Genomic DNA, 23,065 nt, shown 5'->3' with positions numbered 1-23,065 from the left:
AAGCAGATAGCAGCTTCCCCTGCTGTAGCTCCCCTCCTCAAGAACCTGTATCACAAAATGAAGAGTACCTATATTACTAGGCTCGAGAGACCTTTTAGTTTAGCACCACAGAAGTGCTGGTCTCCCCCTTCTGTTCCCTCTGTCTCACCTAGAAGTTAATTCAGTTTGCTCCCCAGCCTCCAAATTAGTCCTGTTTCCCTCTTATCAGTCCTCATTTCACACCTCATCTGAATCCCCCCAACTCCTCATTAATTCTGTCTCCATCCCCACCTTTGCTCAGGAGCCCTAGCACCTCATCAGTTTTGGCCTCCTAGCTGCCACATGTGTCCACCCACCACATCTGCTCCTCCCCACACCATGCTCACATCTGCCCTGCATCTTCAGCCCCCCTGTTCTTTTGGCCCCCAACCTTGCATCAATTTTCTTTTGCTAGCCCCTAGATCAATTTTGATCTCCTGCCGACAGTCCTCCCTCTGTCTATGCTAGCAGGGTACTTCACCCCCCGCTCAGGCAGGGGGGGTCAGCTTCATTGGGGCCCATCTATCTTTCTAAATTGAGGGGAATTTCTCGGGGTTCTTTGCTTCATTTCCTATCTCCTTCCCCGGCTGAGCATTGCAGGGGCAAAGGGGAGTATAAAATAAGCCAGCTGCCCTAGCATACACTTTTACCCAGTGCTTACAGGCAGGGCAAAGGGAGCTGAGCTGCCCTGGTATTTCTGCTTCCTCCTGTAGAGCCCTGTATAGGATTGCTGGCCATGAAGATAGGAGAGGGAGGAAGAAAGAAAGAGATGGCCCGTAAGCCCCCCTGAGGGGCTGCTCTGTCCTAGGGAGTGGGGAGGGGGGGAGAGGGTTTTCCCACACAGGCAGGGGTCAAATTCAGAAGAAGCTTCTTGCTTGTGTCCTGAGAATCGCTCCAGCCCCAACTGAGCTGCTTGAGTTGGCAGCACCAAAATAAAAGCTTTTCTCTTCAGAGAAAGCATGCCAAGGGGAAGCCTCTGTAAGACCACATGTAAAACCGTCACCTGGGGGTCTTGTCGTAACAGTGCAAAGGACCCGGACAAGATCCTGCATCTCCTCACTCAGCCCAGCATCACTTGCTCTGTCTGCTGTGTTTTGTCTTTGCTTCCTCCCACTCCTTTCTCGTGTCCAGGTCTTCGGTTTAACTTTTTTACTTTCCGCAGCCCTCTTTTCCTCCCACAATCCTTGCTGTCCCCTTCAAAACTAATGAGCACTCGTAGGAAATCTGAAATCTGAGTTTGTTCTCTTAATAGACGTAGACTGAATTTAAACAAACAATTTCCGAACATGGAGCTCAGATTTATTCCAAAATCTACAGGAGTTAGGCCCAGTTGGGATTTGCAATGAACTACCTATCATCATTTTCCTTTGTACCTTGTATGCCGTCCCTTAGTCACCACTCACCATTTTGTTTTTTAAACGGGACTCTGCGGGACAGGAAGATTTGCCCCATCTGTTTGTACAATCAATTAAAGGCATGTTAGCCTTCTTTTACCCATAGATCTGCAGACAATACCACAAAAGGTGTTACGCCTCTCCACCCCCACACTTTTGGTACTGGAATAGATAGGCAGCATTCTTTCCCCTGAAAAGAACAGGTCTCCGTATTCCTTGCGCTATCCAGTTACACCCCTGGAAAACAGTAGTTGTAAATCCTATGCACTTCTTTTTTTTTATTGTAAACTGTAGCCAAAGAGTTTACACAAGACTGTGCAAACTGTCAAAAGAAATAGCTGCAATATCCAGCATATACAGCCGAAAACCTGAAACACCCAGAGCTACCAGGCCTTTAGAACTTAGCTTTTCAAGTAGCACCACAGTGAGAGAGTCTGTTTAACTCTTTCATCTGGTAACAAGCAAAGGATTAAGAGTTGCACGAAGCATTTGGGGAAAAACAAACAAACTTTTCTTCAAACAGCGAGCCTAAACTATTGTGCCCTGCTCTTTCTTTCCTGTATAATATTGCTTGTTCAGTTTTAGAAGTTTCTACACACTGTTTGTTGAAGGCAGGCACTTCTTCCCTGTACTTTCTAAAGGCTTGCGACCTGGTCTCAAATGTAGTATTCCTTCTTTTTGGGGGTTTTAAAAAGAATGTATCACTTGTATTTCAGGAAGGAGAACAGTTTCAAAATTCTTAATTGACCAAAGAGCCTAAGCCTGAGTTTCAAAGGTGTCTTAGTACTTCAGGGTGCCTGTACACGACTGTGGAGGCTGCTCTGACATGCTGCAATTCCAATGCGTCGGAGCAGACTCAGTCAAGTCCCCTGAAGTGTAGCAATTGCCATGCTCCAGCAGCCTCCTGCATCTCGTGCATCAGCATCCCCACACTTCAAAATGGCTGCGGGGGTGCTTGAACTAAAGCTCGTTGAACAAGCTTTGGTTCCAGTGCCCCCACTGCCATTTTGAAGCATGGGGACGCAGACACTGCAATGCTGTAATTGGAGTGGTTCTCAGATCTGCTCTAATTAAAATGCCACCCACCCTCCCCCCAAACCCTGGAGCACATGCAAAAGTGCCCTTAAGAGCCTAATATCTCCATTCAGAGTCACTAAGACTTGGACTACCCTAAGTCACATTTGAAAACAGGCCAGTTTTAATCCAAAAAGTATACCCTGATTGAGAATTATTGATATAGGGAGAGGAAAATGAAGTGCAGAAATGAACATTTTGTCCAGGGTTCATCTGTGACAGAGCTAGGAAATCAACTATCTTCTATGTCCTTTCTTGTCCTCCTCATTGTTCTGCTCTGAGTCTGCTCCCGTGTCACCCCTTACACTTCAAGCAACCTCACTCTGCCACTTATTTTTCCATTTCTTCTGTGAGGCCTATAATCCTTCATATCCACTTCAGTCCGTCTTACTAGATAACTATGAAAAGAACATCGGACTGACATGCTGTGCACTACACTTCCCATTCATGCTACCTTTTATTGACTCCCTCCACTTGCTTGTGTTGGTTACCCATTCCTGCACTCATTCAGGTCACGTTATTTCCATTGAGTGCTACTGTGGTAATATTACACATCTGTGTGTTTGCAGAACTGGGGTCACAGTGTATAAGGTGGTCATTTCCTCTTTTCCTTGTGCTCCATCCATCTGTCCGTATCTTCCTGTTGTCTCTTGCCTTATACTTAGACTGTAAATGCCTTTAAGTAAGGACCATCATTTTTTTTCTGTGTTTGTTAAGCACATAGCACAATGAATTCCTGGTCCTGGGGCTTCTGGGCACCACTGTAATAATATGTAATTGCAAGACACTACATTTTAAACCTAGTATAAACCACTTGCTGTGTAGTGAAGTATATAATTGATTGATAATAAGGAGATAAATGTGAAAATGCCAGCAGCAGCAGCAGAAGGATTCAGTGTTTCAAAATGTTCTCCATGCACCTCTTAGCTGGTATAAATTTTCAGTGTAGTAGTGCACATCGTGAGTCAAAGAAATCTTGCGACTCAAAAACTTAAAAAACAAACAAAGAGCTTTCAGTTGCATTTCAGAATATATCTGGCATCTCATGAAATAAGTGGATCGACTTGAGACTGCCCAGAACTCATTTCCATTTTGAAGCAATTAATGATGATATATTTTTTTTAAGGGGTGGGGGGACAGGAGCTTGGAGTGGGATTTGGCGGTTACACAGTTTGAAATTGCGTCTCAATCTTTGTCTTCATCAGCGGAGACCACCAAGGGGGCAGCAATCCCTTGTAGGATTGTTCTGTGGAATTCCCTTTCTGACAGATCTTGCATAGAGGCAAATTATTCCTGTCTCCCACCCCTCGCCCCTAAGCCATGTTTCATCCTTGATGAGGGGAGGGGAGAGTTTGAAGGGCTCTGACAGTGCACCAGCATCTCATGAAGACAACAAACGACTGAATCAAGTCAAAGCATTTCTTGGTGAACTGATGCTTGACATTCACTGGTGTTGCACCTGATAGCAAAACAAATATACTTCAGGGCAGTTGAATCTTCACTTCCTGGGGGCTGTCTTGAATTACACTTGCCTCATGCTGAGCAGCCTATCTCTTTTTGCAAAATTATATTCAGGCAGAAGAAAGATTTGCTGCTATGAAGAGGTTAGATTTTACTGTGTTGTCTGTTGCAAAAGGTTACTCTTTGGGAAGGGTCATTTTCTTTTCAGTGGCAAATCTCCCATTAAAGCCTCTCTCTCTTTCTCCTTTTCATATCTTTAGAGTTGTACGTTTCGTTTTCTAATGTACCAGAGGGCAACATAAATTCCTATTCTAAATCCCTGTTTCTTTTTTTCAGCCAAGAGTGCCTTTGCTTCATGTTAATCTTGTGCAGGCTCATATTGAAGATAGTGAAAGGAAGAATATTTATGGCAATAGGAAGTAACGTGCCCCTGTAATGTACCGATACTTCATGTAGCCAAGTCTTCTATTTGATAAAATGCTAATTATCTGGGTAACAAGATAAATATAGAGGTTCCACGGCAATCTGTGTTATGCCACAGTGATTTGCTGGCAGGTATAGAATTGTGGTCATTCCAGGTGGTCATTCTGCTCCCAATCTGCATCTGTTTGAGCTAAAGATGCTTTTTTTGGAGCTTTGAGGAACAGGTTAATTGTGGAGCAGTTCAGATTCCACCCAGCAGAGGGCAGTGGCATCTACATGAACGGTAGCCAGTGTATTACCATGTAATGTAAATAACAGATCATGAAGACCTTTTGCTATTGCTGATACAGCCCGATGAAACGTTTTGAAAAGATACCATTATTTTTTGGATGTCTCCTATGCCTTTTCACATGGTGAAGTGCCAGTTCTTGGGGCTTGATCCAGCAGGAGCCCATAGCCGGGTGGATCTCTGCTCTCATGTAAATGCTAGGGAACTCGAGAGGGTTCCGTGTAAAAGAAAAAACCGGCAGGGTTTGGGCTTTGGAAACACTGTTTGAAAAGATAAATAGCTTTGGAACAACATTGCCATCAACAAATCATAAGCTGGTGTGTATTCTGTTGGTGTTGTATTGCTGCTATAGGGGTGTAGGTTGTAGCTGTGCTGGTCTAAGGACATAGGCAGACAAGGTTATTTGGGTAAATCTCATATCTTTTATTAGACCAAAGATATCAGATTTACTTAAGGAACCTTGGCTGCCTATATTGCTTCTATGTAGTTTGAATGCCACCATCAGTGCCTCCTGAATGAGAATCAGCAAGGCAGCAAAGCCCAGCTCCCAGGTGCACGTTTCAGATGTTAAATTATTGATTTAAAGAACATGGTCTCCAACTGTAAGTTGGAACCGTTAGGACATTAGCTTGAGGTCTGAAGCATGTAGTGTAGAAATAAAAGCTCTAGACATGCCTTTTTTGTTGGCCACTCTCCCACAGCTCACTATCAAGGTTCCATTCCAGTAGGCACCCAATTCTTCCACAAACAATATTTGAAGATTTGGACCAGTCTGTCTTTTTAAACTCAGAAATCTGTTTCTGTCCTTTCAAACCAAGGGACCAAGTCTCTCTGGTTCTCATAAGAGTTGAAGTCTGAGTATATGTGGATGATCCTTGTACGCATCATCGGGGTGGGTGTTCAGTTTGAGGCACCGGTTGCTCATCACTTCCTATAGCCAGGGGTCCCTTCCATCTCTTGATAACCTTCAGGCAGTTATCAAAAATGTGAACTCTAATAGCAGCTCTCGTCCAACCTGACATCCCACAAACCGACCTGCCCGGGCAATTGGCTGGCATAAATGTTAATAAGTGTAACTGTGCTTTGTGGACAGTGGGGATCTTTATCTCCTTGTGGCCGATCCATATAGGATAGCTATGAATCTGCAACAGCTGTCTGTCTAAGGAAATTGGAAAGCATCTGTAAAAGGTTTCAAGAAGAATAATATGCTTTTTGTTTGTCTCTCATTAAGTATATTCAGAGTTTAGCCAAACGTGGTTCCTCCTTTGAGTACTATTACGTGGTCCTTTGTGGCACGGTGATCATTCGGGTAAGAAGAATCTGTCACAGAAACACAATTGGCCAAGATGCTACTCAGCATTCAGTTCACATCTTCACATCTGGATATTCATAGTATTTTAGGGCCATCATTTCAGGCACATAGAAGCACTGGCCAAGATCTTATTTCTTTCTCATTCCCTCTGTCCAGGTCTGAATCCAGAGTTGTGCTAGATATAGTCCAGACTGCAGATTTTTGGAGCCAAGATTAGAAGATTTTTGGAGCCAAGATGAGAAGATCTTACCTTGCAAGATTAGGTTTCTGTGAAGACTTTTGGCAATCTAAAGTCCAGCCAGGTCTTGTGCAGAGTTTAGATTACATGATTATTCCTGACTTTAAAAAAGTTATGAACTGCTTAGTCAGGGCTGCTCACAGAGCGGAGAGCTGTGTGATATATTGTCTTACCACAGAATGTGCTAGCCCCTGAAAGTGAGGACAACTCTACCCCGTCCTTTTTTGACTGACTTGTTATTTTGCTAATGAAGCTCCATCAGTGCCAGCCTTGCAAAATGCAAAACTCACCTGTCCATTGGCAACCACTCACACAATGTGTTTACACCATCTCCCATCCTGCACATATATGGATTGCCTCTACAAACTGTTTAAGAAGGCCATCAATAATAATGGTCTCTGGATTAGGCAGCAGATAAAGGTAGTTACTTTATGTAATCATCATCATCTCATCATCATCATTATCCTATGCAATGTGTACATTTGTTTGTCTCACCACAACTGAGGTTACCTGGGTTCTGATTGAGCTTTTGTTGTTATAGAAATATTAGATGATTTTATAATGTGAAAATTTATTTTTAAAGCAAATTAATCCCTGCAAAAATGTGTGTGCTGTTTCATTTTGTTAAGTGCTCGCCTGTTCTTCTGGGGATTTTGACAGTCATAAGGAGCATCAGTATGCAGCTGTGAATATAGTAAGAGGATGCTGCTACTTTTTTATACAAGATCTTCTAAGGACTACCTCCAAAATATGATCTTGGCATCTCAGTTCAAGCTTGCCTGGACTTTAGGTCCCTAAATCCAGACTTGTGATGCAGAAAGCCCTGGTTAGCAGCTGCTTAACTCTGGAGGCCCCTGATTCACTAGGCTTCCCAGCTTGTAGGTACTGGTATCCTGAGCTCGAGTCACTATTTGAGCAAACTGCAGAAACTCCTGAGAGAAGAGACCCTTTCTCACTTGAGTGCCCAAATCACTAGGTTTGCAGAATTAGGCATTCTCCCTGCCTTCTTGCTCGGAGTCTTACCTGTAGGTGCCAGCCTGTGTCAGCAGGTCCAAAGCTGTGGATTCAAGGTGGGTGGAAGCACCTCCCATGTAGCCCTCACTGGCCTAATCTCTGAGGAGAGGTGAGAGTTCAGATATATTCCTGTGCTCAGTTTTTTCTGTTGTCTAGCTTTAAGCATCTCCCTGCTCTGCTTTACAGTGATCAGCCTTACAGACTTACCTGTCCCCATGCACTGTAACTATTAGATAGATAACTATTTCTGAGTTCTGGATTCTACTCCAGGGCCAAGGGGAGCTAAAAGTTAGGTGGTGTGCTCCCTGCTTCAGATGCCCACGTCCATTGTAGCCCCAAGAGCCTCAATGAAGCTAAAAGGTATGTTATTATTAACAGCAACAGTTATCACAGCTCTCTCTCTCAGCTCACTCACTTCCTACATATGTGGCGAGGAAGACCGTAATTACAACACATAAAATCCAAACATTAAATAAAAGATGGTCTTACTCCTGAAGTCTGATAGCAGTCAGGAAGTCGGAATGGTCATAGGCATCCCAGCCCTTCACACAGACGGATTTTCAGGATTGCGAGAAAGGAGGAAAAGGAACAATGGGCTAGATGAACAGAAGACGAGAAAAGAAGATGCATTCCTGTATAATTTATTTGCAAACATACAGATTAGCAACATGTCTTCCTTTTTTTTTTTTTTTGTCTCTCTTCACAGATAGGTGACCCTAGGTACTTTAGGATTCATGGCACTGAATATTTTCATTTATAATGATATCTCATTGTTCCTGGCTTCCATTAATATTCTCTTTTTTTCTTGTTTGCATGTATTGCTTGTTTCTGTATAAGGAGTTATATATATACAGCATATCAGGAAACGAATATAGTTCTAAGTTTCATAAATATGGTAATGGTACATTTGTCTTGAGTTTTTTATTTGCATTAATAAGATGAGTGAAAGCATGACTTCCAAATGCACTTGAAATTCCCACCTCAAGATAGCAGAGGATTTAGACCAATCTGGTAAGGTAGGAAATTGCACTCTTAACTTGAATCATATTAGCATCCTCCATATGTATTTGTGACATGGCTTTCATTTTTAATTACTTCTATATACAGGAGATCTAATTCCATGTTTTAAATTAATGTTGTAGGCCAATGTCAAAGAATTTTTTGGAGACTTACTGCCAAAACATTTCAAAATCAAATATAAGTAATAACAATCTTCCTTTTTATTTGGAAACATAACATTTTTTACTAGAAATCCCTTTAAAGCAGTACATCCATTTATTGTGGGTTGCACTGTACTTTTGTTTGTGTAACCTGTCAATTTACATTTCCTATGCATGAAACTCAAATGTTTTAGGAGATTGTTTAAACAAATTCTCCAGAAGAGATTCAGTAAATGGATAAAACATTCCTATATAGGCCAAACACAGTTTAATAGGTCATCATTGGGACATTTGGTTACTATTATGATATGGGCCATACATAGCTAAATAACTGTAGGGAAAAACTACAGTACATATCCTATCTGATCTAAACCCAAAGTTTTGAAGATACTGCAGGGTAGGAAGCATTTTCCCTAATGCAATACCAAGTAATAGTGTTAGTTGAATGGATCATTAGCACTGCCTCCATTTCTCTGCTAATAGTACCTACCCGTTGTGAAGATTGATTAAATAATGCATTAAGTCAGTGAGTCTCAATTAGGGGATCCTGGGGTGGCTTGAGATCCTTTTAGGGGTGCTGCACAAAATTATCACTGTTACATGTACAAACATGATTCACAAGATAATCTAAGATATTTCAAATAGAAATTCATAATATTAAGAAAAACATTCTGACTTGTTGTGGTCTTTCTCAGTTCTTTGCAATAGAAAAATTATTCTGGTAAACTAAGATGTGGTATATTTTGTGGGGTGCCTTGCATCTAAAAAAGTTGAGACCACAGCATTAAGTGTTACAGTTAGCTTCCTGGCAAGGTATGTTTGTGTTCAGGACAGTTTTAGTAATCGTTAAAGCCCTGATACTAAAGTGGAAAGGAGAGTGGCGGATCAGAATGGGCCTTGTGTATGACAAGGATCTGTAATGCTTACTGAGCACCATCCATCCATATTTTAGCATAGGACAAAAAGTCATCAGCCTCATGCCACTTAAAAAAGGGGTGTCAAAGTAATCTGGCCTCCTAGGTTGAATGAATGGTATGGGGTGGTCTGCAAGCTATATTGTGCCCCTGGCCCTTCTCCCTTTACCCCACCCCTTCTCCTGGAATACCTGATCCAGTGGCCATTCCAGCTCGTGCTACCACCTATCCAGAGCAGCAACTGCGCTGCATGTGATGGCCACCCTGGCTCAATGCAGCATGGCCTTCAGCAATTCTAGAACTGCCCCACACATGGTGCCTGCTTCAGCCAGTCCAGGATGCATCCTTCATTCAATGCCTGTGAGTGCGGTGTGCAGCACAGGTTCTGGATTGGCTGCAGCAGGCACCATGTGTAGCATGTCTCCCAGAGCACGTATCATTGTGTGGTGCAGTTCAGCCAGGGTGGTCACTGTGGCTAGGAACAGGCAACCAAATAGCTTGAGACTGAATTGATTCAATCTTTTCAGATTAGTCTAATCTGGCTAGGCTAAACCAGGTTGTAAGTGCACATACATCCCAGAAAGGCAGACACGTGCCTACAGTGGCTCAGGCTAGAAGCTAGGGGGTGCTGGAGCAGCCCTTTCTTCCCTTCAACAGTGCTGAGCTGAGGAGAGGTGTGGCCACGCCCTGGAAGGACACTCTGATTAGGGAGGGATTCCCTCCACCCTTAGTAACAGAGCATTTATCAGATTTGTTATCAGCATTTAACACCCCATCAGAAAACAAAGCCCCTCTAATTAATTCAAGCTCTTCTTAACTTTTTCTAAGGACAGGGACATTCCAAGAAGGGACATTACCAGCTACCTGTTGATTATCTCCAAAAAGGACATAGTCCTGTCTGCCTTTGTCCCATCTGTCACAGCACAGACTATAGCCACCATGTGGTATGCTAGCTAATGCTGAGAGATGTCTGTGTAAGGCAGAGGGGAAGGGGGGATCCCTGTTTAGTGGGGAGGGAGGAAGCAGGGGGAAGACAGGAAGATGCCTACAGTCTCTGCCAGAGCTCCAGCCAGGGAGAAGAGGGATGGGGTCAGCCCCACTGTGGAGCAGGCAGCCCAGCCCAGTGAGCATGCTGGGATGCTGGGGGAGTCTGGTTTAACTTAAACCAGGAAAGGGTCTGACACAGACACTGCATAAATGGGTTTGAGCCATATCAGTTAAGTCTTATACTACATTCAGCCAGGTTTATCTCAAACTGGTTTCACCCATTTTCAAACTGGTTTATGTGCACTGAACATCTGTTCTGTTACAGATTTAAATCAGTTTCTGATCATTTAAACTGGTTTAGGTATAATGCCTTTCCCTAGCCTGTGTGCCCTGAATTTGGCCCATTGGTTGGACAGTTGACATCTCTGATTTTAAAGTTATGTATTAGAAACTGCTGTCCAGTAATGATGAGGATGGGAATCTACTGGCTGTGACTATAGTGAAAATCCAGAAGGAGGGAGAGTAGGGGAGAGGGAAGTGACTAAACTGAAATCAAATTGGAAAATATTTGGCAAAACTGGACATGTGTCTGGCAGGAATTGGGCCCAGGGTCTCAGCTTAAAGGGAAATTGTTGCTATTGTGCAGTCATTGTCAATTTTATATTCATAGTTCTGAATTTGTTGTGGAAGAGCCAAGAGCTCATGTCATTCTGAGTAGGAGCTGGTAATTGTTATTTCTGTCCTGACAAATGTTCATGGCTTTTTGCAAACGAAGCTTGAGACCATAGCAACACAATGCATCAGGACTGATCGATCCAACTGTGGCACCTGTGCTTTTAAGTGTTTTGCATTTATTATTCCAACAAATTTGTTGGGGGACATTTCTTCATAATTGTCTAATCTTCATATTTTGCCATGTAGCTACTGAATATAGTCTGCCAAAAAACACCCCCAAAAAACCAAAACCTTTTAAAAGGTGGGGGGAGGGGAAGGGAACCATTTTGCATGGGGTTTTTTCTAGGCAAAATATTGGGCCTTGACATCAAATTCTGACTCATATCCTGGTGTAATCCAGAGTGACTACATGTTTATTATTGGAATTACTCTGAGTTGACAGCAGTGTAAATGAGAGTGGGTTTTGTCACCTGCTTTTTCAACATTGACCTATGACATACAGACTCGGCATAATGTATTCTCTGGATTAGGGTAGGTTTTCATATTTTTTCATTAATATTTCTGATGGTATACGTTCATGAACATTCCTCCTGTTGGAGAATATATCAACCTGGATACAGTGAGTTTCCCTCCAGTGTTTGCAGAAACAAAGAACCTCTTTGTTTTAAGTGTGTAATAACTAGGGATCCTAGCTTTCTGTGATAAAACCCCAACAAAATTCTCTGAAAAAACACATTGCTTTTTCATGGTGAGGTCCCCCACAGTGCTAATTGGCTAAGTGGTCCGGCAGTGACCGTGCTCCTTGCCACTGACTGGCCGAGAGGGCTGCTATTCATGTGTGCCCACCCCGTACCCCTGATTGGCAGAGAAGGGTGGGGTTGCATGACAGGCAGCCCTCTTGGCCAGTCAGCATTGCAGAAAGGAGAGGGCAGCCACCATCTTGGTTGCTTGCCTGAATGACGGCAGCTTCTCCTCCTCTGGTAGACTGCCACAGTAGCTGTGAGAAGTGCTGGCTGCCACTGGGGAGCCAACATTTTATTTTCAGTAAGTTTAAATTTTTTCTGGCAATTTCAAAAGATTCTCTTTAAAAATGTAAATTCTCTATTTTTCCATGGCAGATGGATTTCTAGGATCCTTGGTAATAATCATCCAGTGGATGTGTGGCAGAGAGAAACCAGCTGAAGGAAACTTATTATGAGGACTTAAAGGGTGCTTCTACACGTATGCTTTAATATGCATTAGCTTATTTTAATGCCTATTAAATCATCACTGAAAAAATTGCTATTTAGTTCATGTGCATTAAAATAAGTTAGTATGCATTAAGCATCACTAAAAAACTATGCTCTACAGTTGATGTGCATTAAGACAGCCTAATGCACATTTTCCTTGCATCTCACAATGGAGGTAGTGGATTTAATATACATTTACTAAAGTGCATTAATGCGGGTGTAGATGTGCCCAAAGTGACAACCAGATCATCAGGCTAGGTATAAATGGATTTCTGCTATTCGCTACATTGCTCAAAAGAGATGTATTGCTGTGAGCTGCAGAGTTGCCACAAAATCAAGCCATTCTGTTTAGCTGAAACAACGTTGGTTTCTATTGGAAACCTGAAATTTCTTCACATGGCATGAGACTCTTTTTGAGCAATGGGTAGAGGCCATTATGACAATGCAGGGGAGAGAGACTTCAAATCCCTTAGTGACAAAGGCAATAAAATAGAGGCTGGCCTGCTTAGTATTTTAACAATGTCATACCAGCTGAGAAGCATAGCCTTTCATTTTGGTATTACTTTGTTCTTCATTGCAATGCCTGATTACAATGTTGTCTCACTTGCTAAGTTAAAGCAGTATCTTTTTACATTAGTACCCTTCATTAATCTCAAAAAGCCCACTCAGAATAAGGGGCCATCAATTTTTCACCCTCTTGAAATTATTTGAAAGATGTTTAAGGTGATGAAAAAAATATCGGATGTTCAATCTTTGAATGAAATCACAATAAAAAGCACATCTTTCCTCACCAGTGGAGAAAATGCTATCTTAACTCTATCAGAAGGCAATGTAACCTTGAGGAAACCAGAACTTACAAATTCCTGAAGCATATTTCCATTAAGAAACTGCACATTCTGCACATAGCTGCATGAATGTTATTTTATTTGTGTGACATGAGAGATTATTTTATTTGTGTGACGGTAGGGCTGTGTGAAGTTTCAGGTGCTGATTCGATTCGGAGGAGATTCAGCCCGATTTCAGTAGCTGAATCTCCAAATCCCAATCGAATCAGGGGACCAATAAAAAGGTCCGGACTGATTTGAATCTCTCCAAATTGATTTGGAAAAGATTCGGAGAGCTTTGGTGATTTGGGCAGTACTCTGCCTGCTGCAGCAGGGAGCTGGAGCCGGACTCATAGCTGGTAAGTAGGGGCTGGAGGAAGGGGCCTTGGGGGAACCCCTGCCAAGCCCCATCCCCTCCCTGCTCCCCCAGCCCACTCGCTCCCCCTGTCCCCCCATGGCTGCCCCACCTGCTCCAGCTCCCAGCCATTTAAAAAAATGCCTGATTCACCAGGTGCTGTCAGGTGAGGGGGACGATCCCTGCTGCCTCCACTGCCCCATGCCACATGGGGGGATCTTCCTTGAGCCCCTTAACCTCCCCCTTCCGCCAGCCCCCCATGACTGCCCTGCCCGACCAAATCAAATCACTGTCCCCCGAATCAGCCGAATCCAAAGCGAATACTAGCCGCTTCACACAGGCCTAATATGTACACGATGAACTAACTCATCTCTAAATTACAGAAGGATCCTGATCTATCTCTGGAGGGTCTTCTGTCCCGTAACTGAGGATACTAAATCCAGATACTGGGTGATATCATCTTTTGCTTAAAAAAAAAGGATGTGTGTGTGGGGGGGGGCCCTGAAAAAACACAAGGGGAAAGGTACAGAAAATAACGATCTTTAAAGCTTTATGTCTTGATAAACACTTGGGAGAATTGATCAAACATTATGGAATACTGTGTTAAGCAGTGGAATATAGACTGCAGGATCAGGAAGTTAAGTGCTTTGTATGACCATTATAACAGTGCAATAAATTGATCGGCATTAGCACTTAGAAGTTCAGTAGCTATACAATTATATTAGAATCAATAACTCTAACTTGAATTCGTTTTTAAATCACAGAAAATTTGTAAATCTCTTAGTGGGTATTGAATTTACATGGAAACTTAAATTAACCAATGTCATTACTAGCAAGTTTTCACAAACCTTCCCATGCTGAGTTCTAGCATAGACTTTTTGTATAATTTCCAGCAACTTGAAAAATGCTTTTTTCCCCCCTTTCCATGACAATAAAAACAATGAGCAAGGGGGTCTTTAGGGTTTGTCTTTTAAAAGTGACTTTCTTGAATTTTCACTACTAGCAGGGAAAGTAATTTGCAGCAGTCTACTCCAAGGCTTCCCAGTGTGCCTGAAAAACCATCTGTTTTCAAGTGTTCTGCTTGTTCTGAGCATGGTTCAAAGCCCCTGAAGTTGATGGAAAGATTCCTGTTCATTTAGAGCAGTAATGCTTAACTTTTGGCCCCCCAGACTAGATGAGTGGCTCAGGAGCAGTCTGCAGGTCAGATCCAGCCTCATGCATTGGGACTGGGCCCTGGGGGCCCTGTGCCACTCCCTATCACCCCTGCGCCTGTGCACCTCCCTCTTTCCTCTGGATGCCAGGATTGGACCCAGGAGCCCAGCACCACCCTGTCCTGTGAGTGTGAAGCGGAATTGGGTTCTGGAGGACCAGCGCAGCTTCCTGCCCTCACATGCTTGGGATTGGGTCCTGGGGGCCTAAAATCACCTCTTCCTGGCCCCCCACAACAGGATTGGACCCTGGCGTCCAGAACTGCACCTGCTTGGCCCTGCACACTGGAATTTAGTGCTTGATCCAGTGAACAGGCCTGGGCCTGGGGCTCTCCATGGCTCTGGAAACTTGGCAGCAGTGAAGTAGTGTCACTGCTTTCCCACCAGCAAATGTTTGGATCTATGGGGAGACCTGTAGGCTGGATGACACAGTACGATGGGCTGAATTTAGCCTGTGGGCCAGTGGTTGAGCACCTCTGATTTAGATAGATTGTGGGCCAAGCAGAGGTGGTATACCAGGGTAGTGTGGCTCAAGAACATCAGGTTCCATAGCTCAGGACAAGGAAAGGGTCACTGAGGTTATCATCACATCTGATGATTTCCCCTGCCCAGTGGACCTGATGTCCATTTTGCATCGACCCACAAATCCAGAGCAAGGCATGAACTCATGTCTCTGGATTTGTAGTGAGAAAACATATTTGTTTTGTCACCACATCCTGGGACTTAGAGAAACAGAATCATTCTTATTAGTGAATTTTAAATAAATATTCCCGATGCATTTGCCCAAAAAATTAAAGGAACCATTTATCAAGCAGGAAGGAGGTGTCATTAGATCGTGATTCTCATGATGTTTAAAAATACTTGTTATAAATCTCTTCTTCTTTTAAAAGTCTTAACTAACAAACACTTTGTACAAATTCAAAATGTGTGATGTGATGGTGACAAGTAAGCAAAATATACGTGAGGTAAAGATTTCTTAAAGTGATATCTTTTATTGCACCAACTGTATAGTTGGGGTAGTGTTAGACAAGGTTTCTAATGCTAGATGGTCTTCATTAGCTCTCCTGATTTGTAGGTGATCTGATGAAGAGTGTCTTGCATTTGAAAGCTCATCTAACTGTCTGAACTATACAATTGGCTCAGTAAAAGATACCACCCTAAGAAATCCTTGCCTTTGCATAATATCTGGACCATCTTGGCTACAATATCATTCTTACACTATCAAAATATACTTGAAATACCATGTGGCTCAATACATTTAATTATTTTACCAAAAACCTGGAAATGTGTGCATGCATGCATGCGCGTGTGTGTGCATGCATATATGCATGAAATCTTGAATGTTTTAACAGCTGGATCTAAAAATATTGTGTGCGAGGTGGTCTGTGTAGTGAACAAGACATAGATATATATTGAATAAGATGGAGTTGTGCCTGCCTTAACCACTGTCACATTCTGTTCATAATACCATGTTGCAAATCTTGAGATTCATAAATTATGCCAGTATAAGTCAGACTACATTAAGGTCTCATTAGTTAGAAAGGACAATTTGTGGTGTATGAGTCAGTAGGCTGAAGGACCTGCCTTACAAATAAGAACTTGGATAGTGTACACTGAACAGGGCAACGGCCATCTCCTGAACAATGCAAATAAAAATACTGAATTGCTTCCCTATTCACTGTGCGTTATCCAACATACACGATGAATAGTACGTGATCCTGTAATTACAGACTGTACTGAAATGCATATGCATGAGGAGGTAACATCTTACAAACCAGGCTAAAGTTTGGCATTTCTGACTTGAACACTTTGGGTGCTTTGCTTTGCAACCTCAGTTTTTACATCATACTCTACTTTGTGTTTGTGTGTGTCTATGCATACACATACCTGTATATGTGTTCATATATGTTCAACAGTGTGCTCTTGTTGCCAAGAAAACTAACAGCATACTGGGCTGCATTGGTAGGTGTGTTGCCAGAAGGGCAAGGGAAGTGATTCTTCCCCTCTATTCAGCACTGATGAAGCCACATCTGGAGTAGTGTGCAGTTTTGGGCCCCCCAACTGCACAAAGGATGTGGACAAATTGGAGAGGGTCCAGCAGAGGACAACTAAAATGGTGAGGGGGTTGGGGGACATGACTTCTGAGGAGAGGCTGAGGGAATTAGGCGTATTTAATCTAGAGAAGGGAAGGCAGAGAGGGGATTTAATAATGGCCTCCAACTACCTGAAGCAGGTTTGAAAGAGGATAGAGCTAGACTGTTCTCAGTGGTGACAGATGACAGAACAAGGAGCAATGGTCTCCAGTGGCAGCAAGGGAGGTTTAGGTTACATGTTAGGAAGATTTTTTTTCACTAGGAGGGTAGTTAAACACTGGAACAGATTACCCAGAGAGGTTGTTAAATCTCCATCCTTGAAGGTTTTTAAGATCCAGGTAGACAAAGCTTTGGCTGGGATGATCTGTTTGGAAGATGGTCCTGCTTTGAGCATGGGGTTGAACTAGATGACCTCCTGAGGTCCCTTCCAACCCTAGTTTTATATGATTCTATGATTTTCTATTAAGGAATCTTAAGTTCATTCTTAATGAAGATTTTCATTTGTAAGCATATACATTAGATAAACAAACTGATTAGTATTTTATGTATTGCTGCTCCCTTATGGATGTAGTCAGTGGCCATCTTATCTTTCAAGACTGTGTGTCTAAGGTTGGATGACATTTGCCCTCCATACCATTATATGTATAATTGTACTGTGCATCACCTGATTATCCAAACCCCTTTGGAAAGCACCTGTTGAAAACCTGTTCAAAAACTATCATCATGAAAAACTATGTCATCATTTGATGAAATAGTTACACATTCTGGAGTCACATTTAAGAATCAGAGACTCAGTATTGTATTAAATAAAGCTTTAAAAAGAACTGTATACAATAGCAACAGTTACTAGTTACAGCACTATGTCAAGTGTCAGACTAGGGATCCATACTTTATTGAATAAGACTTAAATGCCCCTACTTTGTGTTTTGTTTTTGCTAATGTTACTGTGATGATTATTTTGGATGACATGTCTACGTGTGGCCATGCTTTATTTTTTTTTCTTAGTGATTTCCTGTTGCTTATAAACCAGTAGGTACGCCGATGATACAGTGGTGTGTTTATATATCATGCTGTTGTATACTGCCATTACAGGCATTATATTACAGCAGCAATAATGAACCAATCTTCCTTTCCTCAGTTCTGCTAAGTTTACTATATAGTCATTACTCTGGTTCCATGTATTTTATTTTCTGTCTATCCGATTAATGAAATAGTTTTGAAATATAGATACTTTTCAGCACACATTTCTCCCCTCCCACTTTCTCTCTGATCAGTTATCTTTTTTTTTCCCCTTAGGATAAAAGGATGATGTGATGGAGGTGAATATGGTCTGCTGGTCAGGCACACGGCCCCCCCTGTCTTGCCTCACCCTACTGCTTGTCAAGCTGTTGGCCAGCGTTTGCCAAGGACTCCAAGGGACAATACCACTCGGCTTTCACTTTACACATTCCATTTACAATGCTACTGTGTACGAAAACTCTGCTGCGAGGACCTATGTCAACAGTAAAACTAGAATGGGCATCACCTTGGCAGATCTTTCTTGGGACATCAAATATAGGATAGTGTCTGGTGATGAAGAAGGCTTTTTCAAAGCAGAGGAGGTCATAATAGCTGACTTCTGTTTCCTAAGAATAAGAACTAAAGGTGGGAATTCTGCTATCTTAAACAGAGAAATCCAAGACAACTATTTATTGATAGTTAAAGGGTCTGTCAGAGGAGAGGACTTAGAAGCATGGACAAAAGTGAATATCCAGGTTTTAGATATGAATGATCTAAGGCCTTTGTTTTCCCCAACCACGTATTCCGTAACAATAGCAGAAAGCACTCCCTTAAGGACTAGTATTGCACAGGTGACAGCAACAGATGCAGACATTGGGTCCAATGGTGAATTCTATTACTACTTCAAAAACAAAGTTGATCTCTTTTCAGTTCATCCAACCAGTGGAGTTATCTCCTTAAGTGGCCGATTGAACTATGATGAGAAAAACAGGTATGACCTTGAAATTCTGGCTGTAGACCGTGGGATGAAACTTTATGGAAACAATGGAGTAAGCAGTACTGCCAAGCTTTATGTTCACATTGAACGTATAAACGAACACGCCCCAACTATCACTGTAGTAACTCATGTACCCTTTCCATCAGACAAGGAACCGACATATGCAGTTGTTAACATTGATGACCTAGATGAAGGCGCTAATGGGGAGATTGAATCTGTTTCTATTGTAGCTGGAGACCCATTAGAGCAGTTCATTCTGGCTAAGGAGGGTAAGTGGATTAATGAGTACAAAATCAAAGAGAGAAAGCCTATAGATTGGGACAGCTTCCCATATGGTTACAACCTTACTCTCCAAGCAAAGGACAAAGGATCTCCTCAGAAGTTTTCTGCCGTTAAAATGGTCCATATTGCTAGTCCCAAAAGAGAAAGTGTCCCAGTAAAGTTTGAAAAAGAAGTCTATGATGTGTCAATCAGTGAGTTTTCCCCTCCTGGAGTGGTTGTTGCTATAGTGAAGCTGACACCTGAACCACAGGGCATGGAATATAGAATATCTCCTAATCTGGATGCTGATTTTTTTAAAATTAATCCCAGGACAGGGCTTATTACCACTGCTCATCCCTTGAAAATCATTGAAAAGGAACTTTATGAATTAGAAGTGGTAAACAAAGGTGGTGATTTAAAAGCTCAAGTTATTGTCAGGTTAGAAGATGTCAATGATCACACTCCAGAGTTCAAACAGTCTTCATATAGCTCTTTCATCAACGAAAGTGTTCCTGTGGGAACCAGCATTCTGTCTGTTTCAGCATTTGACAAGGACAGGGGAGAAAATGGATATATAACATACAGCATTGCCAGTCTGAATTCATTGCCATTTACTATAAACCAGTTTACTGGTATTATTAGCACATCTGAAGAACTGGATTTTGAATCCTCTCCAGAGAGCTATAGGTTCATTGTCAGAGCCTCAGACTGGGGGTCACCATATCGCCATGAAAGTGAGGTTAATGTCACAATATTCGTAGGAAATGTCAATGATAACAAACCTTTGTTTGAAAAAGTGGCATGTCAGGGAGTCATTTCATCTGACTTTCCTGTTGGTGGTCATATCACTGCTGTTTCTGCAATAGATATAGATGAGCTAGAACTGGTGAAGTACAAAATAATCTCTGGAAATGAGCTTGGAATTTTTTATTTAAATCCTGACTCTGGTGTTCTGCAACTTAAAAAATCTCTGATTAATTCTGGCATAAAGAACAACAATTTTGCCCTCAAAATAACAGCTACTGACGGAGAGAATTTTGCTGATGCCATGTTTGTCAACATTTCAGTAGTCCATGGCAAAGTGTCCTCAAAGACCTTTAGCTGTAGAGAAACTAGGGTTGCTCAGAAGCTAGCAGAAAAATTGCTCAAAAAGGCAAAAGCAAATGTGAAGCTGAATTTGGAAGATGGTTTCCTTGATTTTTATTCAGTGAACAGGCAGGCTCCCCACTTCGATAAATCCTTTCCTTCTGAAGTAATGGTTATGGAGGACCTGCCTGTTGGTGCTAGCATCCTAAGGATAAAGGCATATGATGCAGACTCTGGCTTTAATGGGAAAGTTGTCTACACAATTTCTGATGGTAACACAGATAGTTGCTTTGACATAGACATGGAGACAGGACTGCTTAAAGTTCTTATGCCCATGGACCGTGAGAAAACAGAGCTGTATCTCCTTAATATTACAATTTATGATTTAGGTAATCCTCAGAAATCTACATGGAGGCTACTGACTGTAACAGTTGGGGATGCAAATGACAACAGGCCTATTTTTTTACAGGACAGTTACTTGGTTAATATTTTAGAAAGTACTAGTCTTGGTACAGAGATCATCCAAGTAGAAGCCAGAGATAAAGATCTAGGATCCAATGGGGAAGTGACTTACTCGGTACTGACAGATACGAAGCAATTTGCCATCAATAGTTCTACTGGAGTAGTTTATGTAGCTGATCATTTAGACAGAGAATCAAAAGCAAACTACACACTAAAAATAGAGGCCAGGGACAAATCGGAGAATGGCCATCAACAATTTTCTGTTGTGCCTCTGAAGGTGTTTTTGGATGATGTAAATGATTGTTCTCCAGCTTTTATACCATCCAGCTACAGTGTTAAAGTTCTTGAAGATCTGCCAGTTGGCACCGTGATAGCTTGGTTAGAAACTCATGATCCAGATCTTGGCTTGGGAGGTCAAGTACGTTACTCACTGGTGAATGATTACAATGGGCGATTTGAGATAGACAAAGCAAGCGGTGCCATCCGCTTGAACAAAGAACTTGATTACGAGAAACAGCAGTTCTATAACCTGACCGTGCGTGCAAAAGACAAAGGACGTCCGGTGTCTCTTTCTTCTGTTTCTTTTGTGGAGGTGGAAGTGGTGGATGTTAATGAAAATCTCTACACCCCTTATTTTCCTGACTTTGCTGTCATTGGATCTGTAAAGGAGAACTCCCGCATTGGAACAAGTGTTTTGCAAGTGGTAGCACGGGATGAAGACTCCGGACGGGATGGGGAGATCCAGTATTCCATCAGGGATGGCAGTGGCCTTGGAAGATTTAGCATAGATGAAGAAACTGGTAAGTTTGTAATAAGATGAGTTAATTTTTTTCAATTTTCTTTAACCTTCAAAAAAAAATGACTTGCAAGAGTAAAACTAGGGGATAATAATTTCACTTCATAATGGAACACAAGTTCAGCTCTTCATGACAGGAAAGCTAAAATTATAAATAAAAAAAGGTTCCAGGCAATGACATGAATTAATTACTTGGTTACCCTCATCACACAAGGTGTGTGAAATAACATGCATTACTTTGCAGTTACCCTGTGGTGACTCCTGTTGAAAAGCAGCAGTGGTTATACAATGCCTCCATTATATTATCTGTTTATAATGGCCCAAATAGTTTAAATGATTTGATATTCGGGCCCAGTTCTGCAAAACAATTAAGCAAGGAATTTATCATTATCTGTTGATCACTGTAAAATACGCAGGTCACCTCCGCCAACTGCGTCTGCACTCTGGGCCTCGACTAAAAGGTTGAACTCAGTGAAAATAAATGTCAGTGAAATATGTTTTAGGATGAAAGAATTTGTGTGCTGTGATCTTGGTCTTAATAATGGCTTGCTGTCATTTTTCAGCAGCAGTCAGTTACTTGAAACAATATGCTACACCATATACTATACTATGCTTTGTTTTAATAGGTAATGTTAAGCAGTGTGGAAATGTGTGAATAGTGGTATAAAAACAGGAGAGATGTGCTCTTAGCAATAAGGAAATAAAGATTTTAATGGTTTAAACTGCAACACCCTGGTCATTATAAAACATTGTAAAAATCATGTAGGAGAAGCTTTGTAGTAAAATGCAGTTTAGAAGCTGGCTGTTTAACTATCTAATAGCAGTTGGCAGTAACGGTACAGCTGTGCAGTTAGATTAAGTGAGGAAATTGGAAAACATTAGTACACATCTTACCAAATTACAGTAAGATATGTTGAGTTTGTGGGTTTGCTGTGGTTTAAGAAAACAGTGTATTTGTTTTTCTAACATATTTCATTCAGAAAGAAGTATTAAAGCATGAGCTTAAAATGTATATTTTGGCAAATTCAAAGTTTTTAATCAAATAGTGAAAGTCTAAACCTAACATTATAAAATACAGGCAGCCTTCTAGAAGCTATTGATCTGGTATAAAGTCAAAGCACTGAAAACATTGTCCCTCTCTTTGAGCCTATATACTGAAGTTGTACACAGACACTGTGCCCAATCTACTTCAAACTTGGTAGCCTGAATCCATATTCAAACCTGTTAATAAAGTGTCATTTTCAGAAGGGCTGAGCCCCTACACATTTCATTACAATAGATGGCAACTAGAGTGCTTGTGTATTATTGATTTGGGCAACTAAAATTAGACTTAGAAATTTAGTTTCAGGTGCCTGGATTTGAAAATGTTGTCCTATATTCTTATTCAGTTGCATGGGGCTTAGCTGAACAAGTCCTGTTAAAGGCAATTACTACAGCCTATGAAATTCTAGGAATTTCAGGGTTTAATATTTATTCACTGAACTGAGGACAATTAAGGAGGAGCAGTCTTTCAGAAGAGCTGATTAGTACAACATTGACATTTTCCTTTAACTAAATGATTATTTTTAGCTTATGCCCCAAATAGTTTAAATTATTTGATATTCGGGCCCAGTTCTGCAAAACAATTAAGCAGGGGATTTACCATGTCCTTCAGATTAAGCCCTTGCTTAATTACTTTCTTGAATATATGCTTAAAACAATCTCTAGGATAGGATTTATTTAAAAAAAATAAATATGATCATTTTCATTTGAAAGTATATTTAAGAATAGACTCCAAAGCTCCATTGTATTCAATA

The 23,065-nt window shown here is 41.6% G+C and overlaps 1 protein-coding gene across 5 annotated transcripts in view; it reads left to right on the top strand.

The window, feature by feature from the left end:
• The window catches only part of FAT3 (FAT atypical cadherin 3), a 661,489-nt gene that overhangs the window by 107,026 nt on the left and 531,398 nt on the right, over positions 1-23,065 (top strand). For all 5 annotated transcript variants that reach the window (XM_090030588.1, XM_090030587.1, XM_090030584.1 and 2 more), the window contains exon 2: positions 17,965-21,273. In XM_090030588.1, the coding sequence (XP_089886714.1) occupies positions 17,982-21,273 (3,292 nt within the window). In that variant the 5' untranslated portion in view covers positions 17,965-17,981. The remainder of the gene's footprint in view (positions 1-17,964; positions 21,274-23,065) is intronic.

The sequence above is a fragment of the Crocodylus siamensis genome, chromosome 1, assembly GCF_052110815.1.
Source record: "Crocodylus siamensis isolate JL-2025a chromosome 1, ASM5211081v1, whole genome shotgun sequence".
NCBI lineage: Eukaryota > Metazoa > Chordata > Crocodylia > Crocodylidae > Crocodylus > Crocodylus siamensis.
This window is presented reverse-complemented; position numbering and strand designations above follow the sequence as displayed.